General features: G+C 40.6%; 1 protein-coding gene across 1 annotated transcript in view; it reads right to left on the reverse strand.

Moving 5' to 3' along the window:
• The window catches only part of ABCG1 (ATP binding cassette subfamily G member 1), an 81,735-nt gene that overhangs the window by 23,519 nt on the left and 40,396 nt on the right, over positions 1–17,820 (reverse strand). Inside the window, exons 3-7 of the mRNA XM_066599408.1 lie at positions 10,655–10,772; positions 9,350–9,482; positions 7,504–7,554; positions 4,390–4,535; positions 566–689 (exon numbers count right to left, since the gene is read on the reverse strand). Coding sequence (XP_066455505.1) covers positions 566–689; positions 4,390–4,535; positions 7,504–7,554; positions 9,350–9,482; positions 10,655–10,772 — 572 coding nt within the window. The remainder of the gene's footprint in view (positions 1–565; positions 690–4,389; positions 4,536–7,503; positions 7,555–9,349; positions 9,483–10,654; positions 10,773–17,820) is intronic.

Here is a 17,820-nt window from a genome sequence, read left to right on the forward strand (position 1 = left end):
TCAGATCCCGTATAAAAGTACCCTTACCCTACACTCATATCACCCATGTTAAAACATTATCACCCCCTTAGAGATGTGAAAATACAATTGTTAAACTATATCTGTCTGGAGGGGTTACAAGGCCCCTTCAAAGGCCTTAGCATTATGGTGAAGACTGGATTCCGAGGTCATTAGTCCCAGGCTTAGACTGTAGAGGGATGCCTGCAACCAAGGATATAGTGTTCAACTCATTAAATCTAATTATCGTTTACTCTGTTCAGTTATTGATACTTTTCCATGTTACTATAGATGAGATAACATGTTAAAGACCAAGATGAACCATAGGGATGAAGATTGTGGCTCCTCTGGGGCTGGCTGATAAGAAGCTTCCAGCTCTGATTGGTTCAATCGATTTCCTCATGGGAGGAGTAAACCTATCAAGGCTGCTCCTTTACATAGGCAGCTTAAAGAGCTTCTCATATTAGAAGTATTGATGGGATATTGATTAGATTAATGTCTAATTGATGAGGCTCCGACTGAGGATCCTCATAATTTGTTAGTGGTGTTGCTGCCAAGAACAACTCACCTGATCAAAGAGCTCAAACAGCTTGGCACTGGGCTGGTGAATGGTGCAGATTATATTCCGGCCGCCTTGAGCCAAAGATTTCATTAAGGAGACAACTTGGAAACAGGAGGAACTGTCCAGTCCACTATGATAGATATATAGAAAATACACATTAATTATATATGGCCAAAGAATGTGTGACATCATGTGATAAAAGTCATATACGACACTAAGTCAAGTTTGCAGAAGTGCAGTTTATAACAAACTAAAAAGATTGGATTGCTGCTGAAGTATTACTTGAGCACTATATGGCCATTTTATTTAGCACACTGACAGTGGCATTGTTTGGCCATAATATGGTAAGGTTGTCCAGTGTGCGTATTGCTTGACTATGTATTGGATACTGTCATTTAGGTGCTGTATGATAAAAATCTTTGGCAGCTTTGTGGCAATATTAACTTCTTACCACTAAAGGGCATAGATGTATGCCCTCTGGCAGAGGGGTTTGTATGGTGCAAGCCTGAAAGCTAAGACAGCTCTGTACACTGTGGGTGCTGGCTGTTTTTGACAGCTAACATTCGCCCGCAAAAGCCGCAATCCGATATAACCCCAACTGCTGCTGTTAATCATTTAAGTGGTACTGTTAAGTTTGACAGCGGCATTTAAATGGACCAACAGAGGGAAGCTCCCAAGAGTTTCCATGCATTTCTGCCTATTAGGATGTGCCTGTGGCATGTCTTAATAGAATGCCTGCAGAAATACATTGTATAGTATATTGTATAAGTGATTAGATGATCGGCAAAAAATAAAAGTAAAAATAAGTTAAATAAAGTATTTTTATTTTTTAACAAAAAATAATCAAAGTTTAAAAAGGACTCTTTTTTTCATTTTAAAACTAAAAAAAAAACAAGTAATATTGACAGATTCATAAAAGTCCCATCTATTAAATTGAAATAATGTATTATTTATCCTTCATGATGAACACCGTCATGAAAAAAAAATACAAAAAGTCAATATTGCGCTTTTTGGTCACCCTGCCTCCAAGAAAACATGTTAAAAAAAGCGAATTAATAGCCGTATGTACAGCAAAATGGTGCAAATACAAACTACAGGTTGTCCCGGTGCAGGGTTGTTGCTGTAAAAATGAGACGCCTCCCCCAAAATAGCTAAATTGATTATATTTTCCATTTCATCCCACTCAGAAATTAAATTATTAAATTACATTAGACACTATATGGATGTATTATATTAGGCATTATATGGATGTATTATATAGGCACTATATGGATGTATTATATTAGGCATTATATGGATGTATTATATAGGCACTATATGGATGTATTATATTAGGCATTATATGGATGTATTATATTAGGCATTATATGAATGTGTTATATTAGACACTATATGGATGTGTTATATTAGACACTATATGGATGTGTTATATTAGGCACTATATGGATGTATTATATAGGCACTATATGGATGTATTATATCAGACACTATATGATGCATTATATTAGGCATTATATGGATGTATTATATAGGCACTATATGGATGTGTTATATTAGGCACTATATGGATGTATTATATAGGCACTATATGGATGTGTTATATCAGACACTATATGATGCATTATATTAGGCATTATATGGATGTATTATATAGGCACTATATGGATGTATTATATCAGACACTATATGGATGCATTATATTAGGCATTATATGGATGTATTATATAGGCACTATATGGATGTATTATATCAGACACTATATGGATGCATTATATTAGGCATTATATGGATGTATTATATAGGCACTGTTATTTGAGCACTGCATGGCCCCGCTTCTTTAGCACAGCCTGGCACTTAATTAACTTCCTTCTCATAAGCTATTCTATGTCTCATAGTGCAGAGGGAAGCTTGTATGACAGCTTTCTAGAGGCCCCTGTGGACCTTTATCCAGCGCTGGATCCACTAATGTAGAACACGCTGCAGAGCAAAGCCTCATACTAAGCAATAAAAGCCAACCCACAATAGAACGCACGGCGCACGGAGCTTCCTCTGACCCATTTTCATGATTACTGATTTAATTAAAAGTTAATGGATTAAAAGATTACAAGTTTCTTCTGTTCACGAGCAAACACGGCTAAGACTCCTCGATAGAGTAAGACGCCAACATGAAAAAAATCAGTTACATTGGGAACAAAAAGAGCAATAAATAATCCCAAAAAGAAAATCTAAATTCATAGATTTATTGAAGTTTTGTTCATATGCACACCAGTGTGATCCACCTGCCATGAGCAGGAATTGGTTGCATCTATTTGATATGTTTGCAGGTAGGAATCTCAAATAAAAATGAATATTCAGCAAATTAAAGGGTGTTTTGGGACCCCTTAAAATTGGCTAGGGGCAAGGGCTGTGATAAAATAACAAAAGAGACATTACACACCTGGTATATCCCATGCCACTCAAGTGCCACTGCTCCGTGGTCTAGTCGGTCTTTATTAGAGGTCTAGCAATGACGATGTGCCGACTACATGCTTAATCACCACTGAGGCCATTGATTGGCTGCAGCAGTCATGTGTGGGTAGTTGGCATATTATCACTGCAGGGTTTCAAAGAGGGGTGGTGCTGAGGTGATAGGGGATATACCAGGGTAATATTTAATTTGTTATGTCATCACAGCACCTGTCTTTTTTGGGGGGGGGTCTTAGAAAACCATTTTAAGTTACCTACTATATTCTATGGGCGTACTTGATAACTCAACATAAACTATCCTATCAAAAGTGGATACTCTCCGTGGCATACATTCCACTAATGTCTGATACACTTCAGCTGGTATTTCTCTCCATTCATCCTGCAAACGTCTGGTGCGATCTCTCAAAGAAGATGCAATGGCCCGTCTACAAAAGTCCAAGAAGTGTCGTCATTTGACAGTTGACAATAAGAGCGTTCTCTGGAGTGATGAATCACGCTCCTCCATCTTCAAATCAGATGGACCTACCTGGGTGTGGAGGAGCCAGGTAGACCGGCTTTTACCTAAGTGTGTTGTGCCAACAGTTAAGTACGGCGGAGGTTCCGTTATGGTCTGGGGATGTTTTACGTGGCATGGTCTCGTTCCGTTGGTTGTAGTGACAAGAACCATGAAGGCTGAGTTGTACCCTGACAGTCTTGACAATAATGTGCTGCTGACAGTGTGTTAATACTCTGGGAATGGTCAGCCATACTTCCAACAAGACAACGCACCTTGTCACAAATCCAGTGTGGTTTTATATATGTCTGAAGGTATGGATGTTCCACGATTGGACCTACCTGCATACAGTCTCAACCTGAAGCCTACTTAGTATCTTTGGGACGAACTGGAAAGTTGGGTCAGGAAATATAAACAGCACCCATCTTCTTTGAGAGAACTCACCAGATGTTTGCAGGATGAATGGAGGGAAATACCAGCTGAAGTGTATCAGACGTTAGTAGAAAGTATGCCACGGAGAACATTCGATGTCATTAGAGCCAAAGGAGGTCCCACTAAGTTTTACCCTATGTAAATAAATACTACCTCGTCCGTGTGCTGTCCGATGTGTTGGAGAGTAGACACTGCATGTTCCACTCTCATCTGTGAATCGGAATTGAATAGGACATGCTACGAATATTTTACATGGACCATCGGTTTGTGAAAAAAATCACCCGTCTACATAGTCCCATTCATTTTAATGGGTCTGAGTTCTGTCCAAGTTTGCTCTATTACAAACTTGGCCAGAACTCAGATGAAAAAGATTGTCCATGTGAGTAGGCCCAAAGTCATGCAAGTCTTACTAGCTGGTTCCAGATATATAGGCACCTACCTGGTGGGTTCATCAAAGAACATCACTGGGGGATTGTTCACCAGTTCTAGTGCAATCGCCAAACGTTTTCTCTGACCGCCGGAGAGGCAGCCGGTCCTGGTGTCTGCACACGGCAACAAGCCCAGCGCTGTCAGGATCTCCTTTACCTGTGATGAAGGTGTAGAGTCATTACATGGTCACACTAAATACATGAGTCTGTCTTCATGCAGGAACTAAAGGGTCGCTAACTCTAAACTTCGCAGTGCAACGAGGAGCGGCTGATTCTTCTATGAATGTAAAGGTTCTTCAATTTAAGCCCCATTTACACGTAAAAATGATCGCTCAAAATTTGTTCAAAAGATAGGGAGAATGACAGTTTGAGTGATCATTTTGCATAAGCTGCTAATGGGCACTAATGCCCATTAGTAGATTATTAGCTTCATTTGTATGTAAATGAGCCTCCCTTTGCTGTATGGTAGTCTGTTCTCTGCATACAGCCCCTTTGTTCTGCCACAGAACTGCAGCTGAAAACAATGTTATCAGCGCTCCCGTGGAGAATCACAGCATGCGGTCCCTGCTATCAGCTCTCTTTCCAAATGATGGATTTTAAACTCAACATAAAATCATTGTTCGGCCAAAAAGCTAACAATGGTAGCCTTTACACTCAATGATTATCGCTCAAAAGACATCATTTGAGTGAATTTTGAGCGATAATCGTCCCGCTTAAATGGGGCTTTACTCAGTACTGAAGATGTAGGAGATGGTATAGTAATCACAACGGTGGGGACTTTTGTAACCATTCATCAAAAAGATCTCAATGGAGTAAATTCTAGTTTGTCTCCATCCAGGCTGATAACAGAAAAGTATAAATTGCTTTAAAATGCTAAGCAAATGGGGGGAATATATATTTGCAAGTGCCCCCTTTGAATAGTCCAAAATTTTGGACTGGTTCCTGTCTTAGTACATCTTTATAGCAGTCAGAGCTCCATTTTAATTTGGTATAGAGCTCCAAATCCCCTGTATAAAGATAAATGATAACATTATGTCATCACTAGGGGGAGCTCATGAGCTTATAGTATACCTTATAAATATTGACCTCAGTAATAACACTGGGTATCACTGAAAGGATAATGATAAAATATAACTTTTAGTAGTAATCAAGGATCATTGTTTATACAGATTATCACATTTTACGCTCGAAAGTCCATTAGAGCCCTTTTTTGTATACGTTTTGGGGATAACCAACTACAGAGGGAGATCCAGCCATTTCTTTGTGTATCCCCCTCCTCTCTTCTTTTCTGTTGTGTTGTTTTTTGCTTTGGGGTTTAACCTTTGCTTCATATTTATGCCATCACTAGTAGCTATGATCAGTTCCTGATTTTTAATTAGAATCAAAAAAAGTTATATTATATCATTATCCTGTCAGTTAATATTAGGAATACCCGTGACACCTATACTGACTACGCCATTTGTCAGTGATAGTATGTATCAGTAGTAACACAGTATACAGTAATCTCATGAGCTCCCTCTAGTGGTGGAGACAGGCAGGCAGGATTTTAACATTTAACTTTACACAGATTGGCCACTTTCTATTTTTGCAAATATTTCGAAGGGCTTCTTCACACAAGCATGTTTGGCGAATAAAATTTGCTTGTTTCAAATGGGTTCGCTCTTACTTTTGCTTTTGCGCGTGCACAAAAAAAAAAACATGCTCCATTTTGAAGAGTCTAGGAGGGTATGTAAATGTGTACCCAATACCTGCGCTATTAACACCACAAAATTGTGCAGTTCCGTATTCGATTTCATGCGGACGGGGTTCGTATTTGCACACCCACATAGACTCCTATGGTGCCTTGGGTGCGCATATGCGCAGAAAAATGGAGCTTGCTGTGTATATTTTTGCGTGCAAAAATTAAGCGCAGAAACGCAGAATATGAGGTATCACATTGAAATCAATGGGGTCTATTCACTGTGTATAGCGCATGTAAGATTCACTCGTGCAATACGTAGTGAAGGAGCCCTAAAAGGCACTTAAATTAGAACACTATGACCAAACAGAGTTAATGCAATATAATGAAGACTGCACTCTTTTCAGGTTTGTAATCGTTCTAGGTCAACAAACAGGAAGAGAACGTAAAAAGCTGCAAGAGCAGAAAGTGCCGGTGATACAAGAGTTACCCAGACCAGACTATTATACATTGATTATCTCCGACACGGCGGCCGCTAATGCTGCCCACGGGGGCTGACGACTTGACCGCTAGTAGAGATGCTCTTACATGGGCCAACCAGTCGCAGAATGAAGGTTGGTTTCTGATCACCGCCCAGCATAAATACGCCCTGCGAGAGAACGGCGAATGATAAAACACTCACTTGTCCTTCTTTATAGGCATTAAAATGATCATTTGCCGGTGGCACTTGTGTAACCAGGGATCTGCCTCCAACATGACAGCTAATTCACATGTAATCTAAACTGCTTCATACGAATGATTGCTCGAATGATCCTTCGTATGAATCACTGCACCATAATCGCAGAATGTAAAGCATAAGAAGCGCCGACTGACTTGCTGGCGCTATTTCAGGTAATAATCTGCCCACGTAAAAGGACCTTAATAGAATAACTAGTTGTGTAAGAACAATGGTCAGAAATCAGAGTTGAGGTCAGGAATCAGAGTGGAGGCCAGGAAGCACAGAGTTCAGGAAAGTTGAGAGTGAATCAGGAGTCAAAACCAGAATGTACGCAAACTGGGGTTTATCACAATGGCTGTCATAGACTGATTGCTTGGGCATCCTTCATACGAGAGGATGCCAAGTATCACCATGGGTGAATGGTGATTCGAGGGGACAGGTTAGGGAGTGCTCACCGCTTTTTAGGAAAGGGAGAAGGAGTGTAAAGCTTTATAGGCTGATCCCAGAGAGGAAGCGGAGTCTGGCCACGGTTCCAGTGACAAGTGAGCCATGTCGGAAGCACGTCGTGACACTCAGTTTAGACTACACACACCAGAACACCACAATTGCTGGACGGGTTTACAGAGTGGGTTCACATACATTGCAGACTGTAAGTCACAACATGTCAATAAGGAGATGGGATGAATAGAAAGCTAAGACATTATAATAGGAATCTACTGTATAACTTACCATTTCCCTTCGTCCCTCGTCTTTCTCCTGTAGCTTCAGGTGAGCAGAGACCTACAATACAATACAGGTATGAGGGCTATAGAGAAGGACTGCGCATGTCAGCATCACCCTCTGAGTCTAGCATTGAAATTCATGAAAATGTACAAGTATAGAAGTAATAGTATAATAGTCATATAATGCTCATGCCAACAGCAATTACAAGGACAAAAACCTTGGAAGTCCTTTCCTAGAGGGAGGAGATAGACTGGGCAGTACTCCAGAATACAGAATACCCCGACATGGGACAATCTATCTAAAATATATAGGAGGAGTTAATTTATGAGTCACAAGACCCTTGTTTGGTCTACAGAGGTTGCCCCTTCTTATGCAATTAATAGAGGGCAGGCATGGTGCTACTAGTGGACTGTGGTGGCCTAATGGTCCCAGTAGCAAGGGGACAAGGCTTTGTTCAATGCGGAGATCCTGTTTCGGTCGGGGACACATATTATTCTGGGGACACCAGATCAAACATTTTTCCAAACATCTAATTTGCTACAAAATTCTAATCAGTGTAACAAAACATGCATAGTAACATAGTAGGATAGGCTGAAAAAGACAAATGTCCAGCCAGTTCAGCTTATTAACCCCGGTGTTGATCCAGAGGAAGGCAAAAAAAACTCCAATGAGGTAGAAGCCAATTTTTCCCTATTTAGGAAAAAAATTCCCTCCTGACTTCAAATCTGGCAACCAGAATAATCCTGGGATCAACAACGCTTCTGAAGTAATCAGTGATTATAACATGTAATAGGAAAGGTGTCCAGGCCCCTCTTGTACTGTTTTATGGAGTTCGTCATCACCACGTCCTCAGGCAGGAATGAAGGAAACTCCTGCCACAGCTGTGACAGCTGTGGCAAAAGTCCATGGTATTCTCCATATCTTTTCAATGGGGCTAGCACTGCTGCCACTGGCCCCATTGAAAAGACTGGTGATATCCCAGCGCCATCCCGTTTTTTTTCTCGCACTACGAGGCGAGAGTTTTCACTTGCTCTCGCAGCGCAGAAGAGAAAAAAACGCCAGTGGGTGTCTGCCCTTAATGCAATCGCTGTTAGCCATTGGCTAACTGTGATCGCATGACCGGGGGTTGGATATCCCAACCCCCCATGACAGCTCCAGGTTGTCGGCTACCTCCGGCAACCGGCAACATGGAGCTGTGACATCCTCAGCCCATGTGGCTTTAATCCCCAGTGCGAGCGTGTTTTTTTTATGGCCCTCGGGTTTAAAGCCCACTAAGGCAGGACATAAAAAGTCTATGGGCTAGTCACTGTGGGGTTAAACCTCATTTGCCACTTTTCTGCCCAATCCTCCAACTTATCCAGATCCACTTGCAATCTCCTTGTGTCTTCTCTTGTTAATTTACATAGTTTTGTGTCATTTGCAAATATTGATATTTTACTTTAGTCCATCTACCAGTTGTTTTGCGAAATATTAAGTTCAAAATGGCCGTCCCTCTAGTTGGGTCCTCTACAAGATGGGAAAGGTAATTAGCTTTAATAATCGACAGAAAGTTGTTACCATTATGAGATCCACGGGTTTCTGTCTCCCAGTTTATATCCGGATAGTTGAAGTCTCCATAATAGTTAAATATCACTATTTCACAAATACCATTGTGTGATACTAGATACCATTCTGTGATACACAATGCTAATGTGAGAAGACTAATATGTGTAGCAAATAGTTTTTTGTTACACAGATTACTATAAAGTACTGATATGTATATATATATATATATATATATATATATATATATATATATATATATATATATAATGCTCATGAGGCGGCATGTAGGATATGCTGCTTAACTTACCATCATGGCCTCTTGAACTGTTAGATGGGGCAACAACATATCATCTTGCATGATGTAACAGGAAACTTTACGGAAGGTCCTCAGGTCACGAGGTTGTCCATTAATAAGAATCTCTCCCTTCATGCCAGTCTCTCTGGAAAATAAATGGGGAACACCATATCACTGATGTCCCTACCAGCACAGCATGTGACAAAATATGGATTTAAATGAAAGAAGCTCAGTAAGATTAGAGAGGCGTCATGATTAAGTACCAAAACTTTTTTGCATTAAAATCATTAAAGGAACCCCTGCGATCAGCTGTGCACAAAACTGCCAGCAGGTGCTCATTTTTCCTGCAGCATCACCACTGGTGAAATGAAGCATTACACAGACCATATTGAAATTAGTTGGCCGTCTGTATAACAGTCGTGGCCTGGTCCTAAAAAACGAGAGATGCAGTTTGTAGTTGTCCTTCACTATGGATAATAGATGAAGGTCCTTAATTTGTAGCCCCCATTTATTGAGCAGTCACATCTCTACTTTGTGGCTACACTTACACTGAATGGCCACATAACTGGAAGCACCAATCTAGAAGTGTATTGAATCTCGTTTGGCCTTTAAAACCATAGCAATTTGCTGTTGCATCCATCCACAGGTATCAGAGGACCTGGGCTGTGCCAACAAAACATTCCCAACACTATTACTCCACCAGTCTGAACTGTTGTTACCTGACAGGAAGGGTCCATCAATTCATGCTGCTTTCTCCAAATTCTGACCCTCCCATCAACGATTCTGACCCTCTCATAAACCATGTTCTCAAATTCTGACCCTCCTATCAGCGGTTTTCCACCACTCAGTGATCTAATGTTTGGTGGCTGTGCAACGCCTGCTCATTAGAACGATTCCTGACATCCTCCTCTGACTCCTTTCATCGATAAGCTGTGTACATCTACAGAATCCCCTTTCACTGGATATTTTTCCTTGATCACATAATTCTTGGTATATTCCCCCACAGCTGCACTGAGGAAGCCCCACAAGGTTGCCAGTGTATGAAATCCTGGCCCTGGCTAATCTAGCACCGATGATCAGGCCTCCTTGGAAGTCACTCAGATTGTTTGATTTTCCCCATTTTAATGTGGATTCGCACTGATCCATGGATAACTTGGCACTTGACTATATGCTGCACTCAGGGTTAAGGGGCTAATGTCCTTACAGGGAAGCTCCAGTTGTAAAAGGACAGGTGCCTCTAATAAAGTGGCCATGCAGTGTATATGTGTATTATATAAGTTAGCTTGTACTTTCCAGAAGCTGCTTCCCATGACTGACCTGTATCCTGCTAGGATGTTCATCAGGGTTGACTTTCCCGCTCCTGAAGGGCCCATGATTGCTACAAGTTCTCCACAACCGAATTTCCCAGAGATTCCTTTCAGAAGAGTTTTATAACCTAGAAATAAAAGAAAAAACAAATCAGCACATAGCTAAAGTGTCAGAACAAAGGAGGCAGAAGGTAACATCACCCTATAGTGGCCCGAGACAAATCCGTGCCTTATTAATATGTGGCTATATAGAGAGTATGCCGGGGCCATTACAGACTGAACCCAAAGAGATTCCTATTTTACAAAAAAAAAAAGCAAAACAGTGACTTTTTCATATTTTTGTACCAGAACCAGGCCCATTGGAATACCCGCATAGTGGATGTTATGGCTGCTGATCATGACCAGAGGTATCCCCTATTGCCTTCTGCAGCCAGTCATAACCAGAGCCATGTCCCCCATAGCAGATGCTGCATCTCCTGTCAGCTTTCCAGTCCCTAGCCAATCCTGGCAGGTCCTGGACTATGTATGGCTACTCCGCTTTTGAGCAGGTGCCTGAACAATCAGAATTCAAACTGAGTGAAGGAGCAACTTTGTTTCTGATTTCCTGGTATTTGAGCCATGCCTGAACCACCCAGCTTTCCTGACCTCTTCAATCCTGACCCTGGTCCATTATTTGACTATGCTTTCCTTGTCTACTGCCTGCACTGACCCTCAGCCTGATTTATGTTGTGAAACTATTTAGCTAGCCTTGACTCCTGCTCTGTTCTATAACTATATCCCTGTCTATACCCTCCATTACCGCGTTATGGAAAACCTGACTAAGTGCATTAGTTGCCTTAGTTGACTTGGACTACTTCTAGAGTAACTATCTAGGGATCCCTGCAGTGAAGACCAGATCCCAATTGCTTGGGTGAAAGGGTGAAAACTGGGGAACATCAGGTGCTGCCCCTGGATCTAGTCCAAGTCAACTCAGGTCTGAGGCACAGCAGATCCACATCCACCAGTGGTCCAGTCTGACCCAGTCTCCCACTTGAGCCCGCCAAGCAGTAAGTATGGAGTAAGAAGGCAGTTGCTCTATTATCTTCCATCTCAAGCACGATGGTGTAATAGATGACTCCTTTCTCACATTAATTATGCAGTATATCGGGCCCACATATGAACCCAGAAATGGCTCCCGTCGGAGCTGTTACACTATATCCATTGTTCAAACCATAGAAAGAGGCAAATTATGTGTATCTCAATAAAATCCAAGTACAGGATTTCCGCAGCGACATTCGCTTAGGATCAGCCACTGTACTATCATTATCCATTCGACCTAATGACACAATAATGATATAATTTCTCATCCCTTCGGAGATGATAAATAGTTTCTATTCATCTCCTGTGGGAATCCGAGACAAAACCTCAGTGTCAAGACGTTCTCAAGAGACAATGGTCGTTCTTCCTAGTTCTATAAAGGAATTCTGCAGCAAGTTTTATGTAAATCCTGTATATTTCTGTATATTACATCTTTAGTCTAACTGATTATTGATTAAAAGCATTGTCTCATCTAAACTACCACATTCTAGATGTCCTACTAGGACATAAATGTCATCGAAGGAGATTCCTCATTCGGTGGAGAGCTCTTAACAAAGTTGACGTGATCCATCCATTTTATTAACTAGACAGTCATGGATTTGAATGTATGATGTATGAGCGGGGGCCCAAAAGAAACAGGAATCCTTCACAGCTGCACATTGTGTGCATGAACCGGCCAACACAAAATAGGCGAAATCACTGGGGCCGAATGCAACCTTACCCAACAACATTGGCAGGCGTACAACCTCAGAAGGGGTCTGCAGACATTCGCCCAGCAACAGAAGCCTGTACTAGTAACACCCCACTCAGTAGAAGGAAATTCCCACTTTCCTTGGGTACCCCCTCATATGTAATATTACATATTCCCTGTGGTGGGCGCTGCAGGAAAAATGAGCAGTCAGTGGAAAATTTCATTGGTAAAATTAGTTTCTGAACCAGAACCATTGATGATCTCCTATTAAAGGGGTTATCTATCTATCTATCTATCTATCTATCTATCTATCTATCTATCTATCTATCTCATATCTATCTATCTATCTCATATCTATCTATCTATCTATCTATCTATTTATCTATCTATCTATCTCATATCTTTCTCTCACCTATTTATCTATCTATCTATCTCATATCTATCTATCTATCTATCTATCTATCTATCTATCTATCTATCTATCTATCGCATATCTATCTATCTATCTCAGATCTATATACCTGTCTATCTCATTTCTATCTCATATCTTTCTATCTATCTAATATATATCTCTCACCTATCTATCTCATATCTATCTATCTATCTATCCCATATCTATCTGTCTATCTCATATCTATCTATCTATCTTATATCTATCTATCTATCTATCGATCGATCGCATATCTATCTATCTATCTATCTATCTCAGATCTATATACCTGTCTATCTCATTTCTATCTCATATCTTTCTATCTATCTAATATATATCTCTCACCTATCTATCTCATATCTATCTATCTATCTATCTTATATCTATCTATCTATCTATCTATCTCATATCTATCTATCTATCTATCTTATATCTATCTATCTATCTATCTCATATCTATCTATCTATCTATCTATCTTATCTATTTAAAGGGTTTATGTGGGCATTTTGTAGCTAATGACCTATTCTTTAGATATGCCATCAGTAGCTGATGGATGGGGTCCACCACTTAATACCCCTGTCCATCAGCTGATTGTCAGGCCCACTGCCAGTGCAGTTGACCAGACATTGGCATCACTGGTCAGCACAGGCAGTGGAAGTGCTAGCTTTATACCCATTAGAATCACTGGGAGCGCCGCGCTACTACTTGACTTCCTTCTCCTTGCATGGTCAGGAGAGGATTTGAATGCCGCAGAATTGTAACAAGGTTTTTAGAGGTGGATTTCAGTCGTCATTTGCTTGTCACCTCAAGACTTATCCCTCCAGTGTTTTCACAAAGGAGCAATAGTAATTTATTTAATTGAGGAGGAAAGCGCCAGAGATCTCTTCCGGCTGCCCGCCTCCACTTACTGTGAACAGGCAGATGAATGACAGCGAGCGGAAACAAAGCGATTAGCAACTACTGAGCAATTTCTCACTCAGTATCCTGTCATATAAGATGTTTATTTCCAATATGCTCCATTCTCCAGATATTGCGGATATTGATTCCTCTGCCCTCTGGTTCTTTACTGCTTGCTGCAAGAGAAACAGTCCACATCTTCTATGGAAAGAACGAGCAGAACACAGAAGTAGTTGGTGGCCAGGCCAAAAGCTGGTGCTCATGAGCTTCTGATTAGGGGGAAAGAAGTGCGCAAGCGCCGTACTCCTTTGCCATTTATTTCCATAGAAGAGGTGACCTATTTCCCTGGCGACAAGCAGTAAACAACCAGACAGCTGAGGAATCAATATCTGGAGAACGGAGCATTTTGGAAATAAACATCTTATGGGTAAGTGCGTTGTTTTGCAATTTTGAATACATTGAAATAGATTTCCCAAGATGGAAATACCCATTTAAAGGGAATGCTTCACCTAGATTTTTTGTTATTAAGGGAGCTGACCCACTGACTTCTATGGGAGACAGTTCTAGACATGTTCTGTGACCTGTGCAGAGGTCATTTTGCAGGAAGGCAGAGGAGGTGATCTGTGGCCATCACCTATCGTGAATGTTGGATCCTGCTTTATCTATATATAGGTGTCACCTTTCAATGTAGTCCAGTCTGTGATGAAAATGAGATGACTGCTGAAAAGTTTTCTCTACAGAACAGGAAGTGTCAGTCTTTTACTCCTAATCGTCAGTATGAGAACTGCAGAGTTTTTTTTTCAACTGTAGATATTCAGTGACAGTGCCTGCCAGCAATGCACGCACAGTGCATCTTTAATATGGCGGGGCCTCTGGGCCCCCCCAGCACAGGAGCCCGGTCACCATTGCGACCCCTCACAGTGCGCCAGTGCCTCAGTGTAATATTCACAACCAGATGCACTGAGACACTGCCACAGTGCATTGGATCCAGAAGAAGAGAAGCCAACTGCAGCACAGGACAGCTTCTCCTCCTCACAGCACTGGGGGAGAGAGGAGGTAAGAACATCATACAAAGCAAATGACAGGCTTCAAAAAACACTATGGGAAATCTGTATATAAATGAATGAAATAAAAGGCAGCCATTTATTAATAAGCTCTTCTATGTGGGCTGCTGTGCAGCAGTACAGATGGCAGTGCAGGCGCAGTGAAGAACAGACCTCTGTATTCAGCTTTGCAGCTAGCTGAAGATGGATTACCCTCCCAACGATTCTTCTAGCTGCATAGCTGAATAGGGGTTTTCTAGTAAAGTATCTACAGAATATGTTCTTTAAATATATTGCAATAATGTTTATAATCACCTGTTTTATACATAAAATAAATTAAATGATGCCTACAATTTAATGTTAGGCCAAAGCACAGAAGTCAGCATTGATGGCCCACTCCCACACCCCAGCACCAGGCCTTCTCTGAATGTTTCCATTATGCATTAAAATGATCAATAGTTGCAAGCAGAACTCGGCCATTACCACAGATTCTTGCCCTTTATTGATTGAGAGAGGAGAATGTAGGTCACCAATCTATCACAACCCATCCATTAGTGATATAAACAGGCAGCACACCATAACCAGCCCGCAGACTCCAGTGAGTGGATTACAGCCAGCGAGTTGTATCAGGATAATCCCCAAACCCTCCGCTGCAGATTCCAGCACATCTGACAGGAAAAATAATGCTGCATGCGGCGCTCGTTTATATGTCAAAACAACAGTCATCGCGGCCCCTTGGCTGCAATTGGTATCAACTGTATGTCGGGTGCAGAACTACATACTGGTGTCCACTGTAAACGGCGATCGCTACATATATGGGAACAGGGCTTTACTGAAATATCGTATAATGCAATGAGAGATGGTGAGGAGATAGATAGATAGATAGATAGATAGATAGATAGATAGATAGATAGATAGATAGATAGATAGATAGATATAGATATAGATATGAGATAGATAGATAGATAAATAGATAGATATGAGATAGATAGATAGATAGATGTGAGATAAATAGATAGATAGATATGATATAGATAGATGTGAGATAGATAGATATAGATATGAGAGATAGATAGATAGATAGATTGATATGAGATGGATATATAGATAGATAGAGATAGATAAATAGATAGATGTGAGATAGATAGATACATATAGATATGAGAGATATATAGATATGATATAGATGTGAGATAGATGTATAGATAGGTAGATATAGATATGAGAGCTAGATAGATAGATAGATAGATAGATAGATAGATAGATAGATATGAGATGGATATATAGATAGATAGATATAGATGTGAGATAGATAGATATAGATATGAGAGATATATAGATAGATATGATATAGATAGATGTGAGATAGATAGATAGATAGATAGATAGATATGAGATGGATATATAGATAGATATAGATAAATAGATAGATGTGAGATAGATAGATATGAGATAGATGTGATATAGATAGATGTGAGATAGATAGATATAGATATGAGAGATAGATAGATAGATAGATAGAGATAGATAGATAGATAGATAGATATGAGATGGATATATAGATAGATAGATAGATATAGATAGATAGATATAGATAGCTAAATAGATATTATGAGGTAGATAGATATAGATAGATATGAGAGATAGATAAGATAGATGGATAGATATATAGATAGACAACAATCCCCTGCTGAATCAGCACACCCCTCCATCATGTAGTCATCGACTCTGATAAGTATATACAGTATATCATATTTGTCTTGTAAGTACACAGGAAATGAAATCCTTCAGAACAGTTTAGAGAGAACATTTTACAGCAAGTCCACTCTAAGACAGTGGCAAGTGCCAGAAGACAAGAGCGAAATTATTCGTAGAAACAGGAGAAAGAGCTCGAGGCATGTTCAGATCCAGACTGGGACACTTTTTAATGCATTTCTTTTTTTCCTCTTCTTTCAGTTAAAAGTGTCAATTTCTAGCAAATGCTGAGCAATTGTCTCTGGTATGAATGATGAATGTCAGCCTGAGAACCATCATATGAGTCATTAAGAAAAGAAAAAAAAAGAGAAACGTCTTCTGTGGTTTATTGGCCGCAGCTGAAAGTTACACTTTTAGGATGGAGTTACCTTTAAAGGGATGCCTAATATTGAACATTTCCTTTTTTGCTAGAAGGGTCTCCAATAATAAGCTGATAGATAGATATGTTGAGCTACTGGGACCCCCAGCAGCCAGCTGTATTATGTTGAGGAACCTGTCAGTACTTGTTCACTTTTCCTGCAGTGCCCCCACAGGAGGAATGAAGTATTACATTGTTGGTATTGAAATCAGTGGGCTGTCTAAGTGATACATAGACCTGGTTATCCTCCTGGAGAGAGATGTTCTTTACATGTGCTCTTTACTCTGGTGAATAAATGAGGGTCAAAAACAAGGGACCAACTCTATTAACCTGAAATTCCTTGATAGAGTGTTTGATAACTGAATTGGTAACTATAATCAGGGACTGCCAATCTGTATTGTCCCCTCCGTTGGTCCAGCTGCTGAGGAATTTAATCCAGAAGAATTGTTAAGGGACCTTCAATAATAATCAAATGCCTTGATGTAGGGGCTGTCCTTTTTGGAAACTCCTTTCCATGTGCCCTTTTAGGCCTCCAACTCATTTTACCAACCTTGGAAGGATGGAAGGTTGCTGAATCAACCTTGAGCTGGCTATCGGAACCATGTGGGGATTGACCTCGCAACCTTCATGTCGTGAGCAAGAGCCTAGGACCGCATTTCTGCTGCCTTAGCAGTGGTCACGCATGCACACTTCAGCTCCATTGGCTGTCTAAGGGATTGACAGAGAACGCAGAGTACAGCCCTCACCTACCTCTGTGAGTTCCATAGGATAGTCAACAAAGCTGTTGTGCACATGTGTGACCACCACTCTATTCACATAAGGACTCCGGGCCTCCATGCTCATAATACATGAGGGCCCTAATGTTTAGATTCCCAACAATCATAGATCCTGTGGATCTATAGAACAGCATGTTGGTGGGCCAAT

Source organism: Eleutherodactylus coqui, chromosome 4 (genome assembly GCF_035609145.1).
Source record: "Eleutherodactylus coqui strain aEleCoq1 chromosome 4, aEleCoq1.hap1, whole genome shotgun sequence".
Taxonomy (NCBI): domain Eukaryota; kingdom Metazoa; phylum Chordata; class Amphibia; order Anura; family Eleutherodactylidae; genus Eleutherodactylus; species Eleutherodactylus coqui.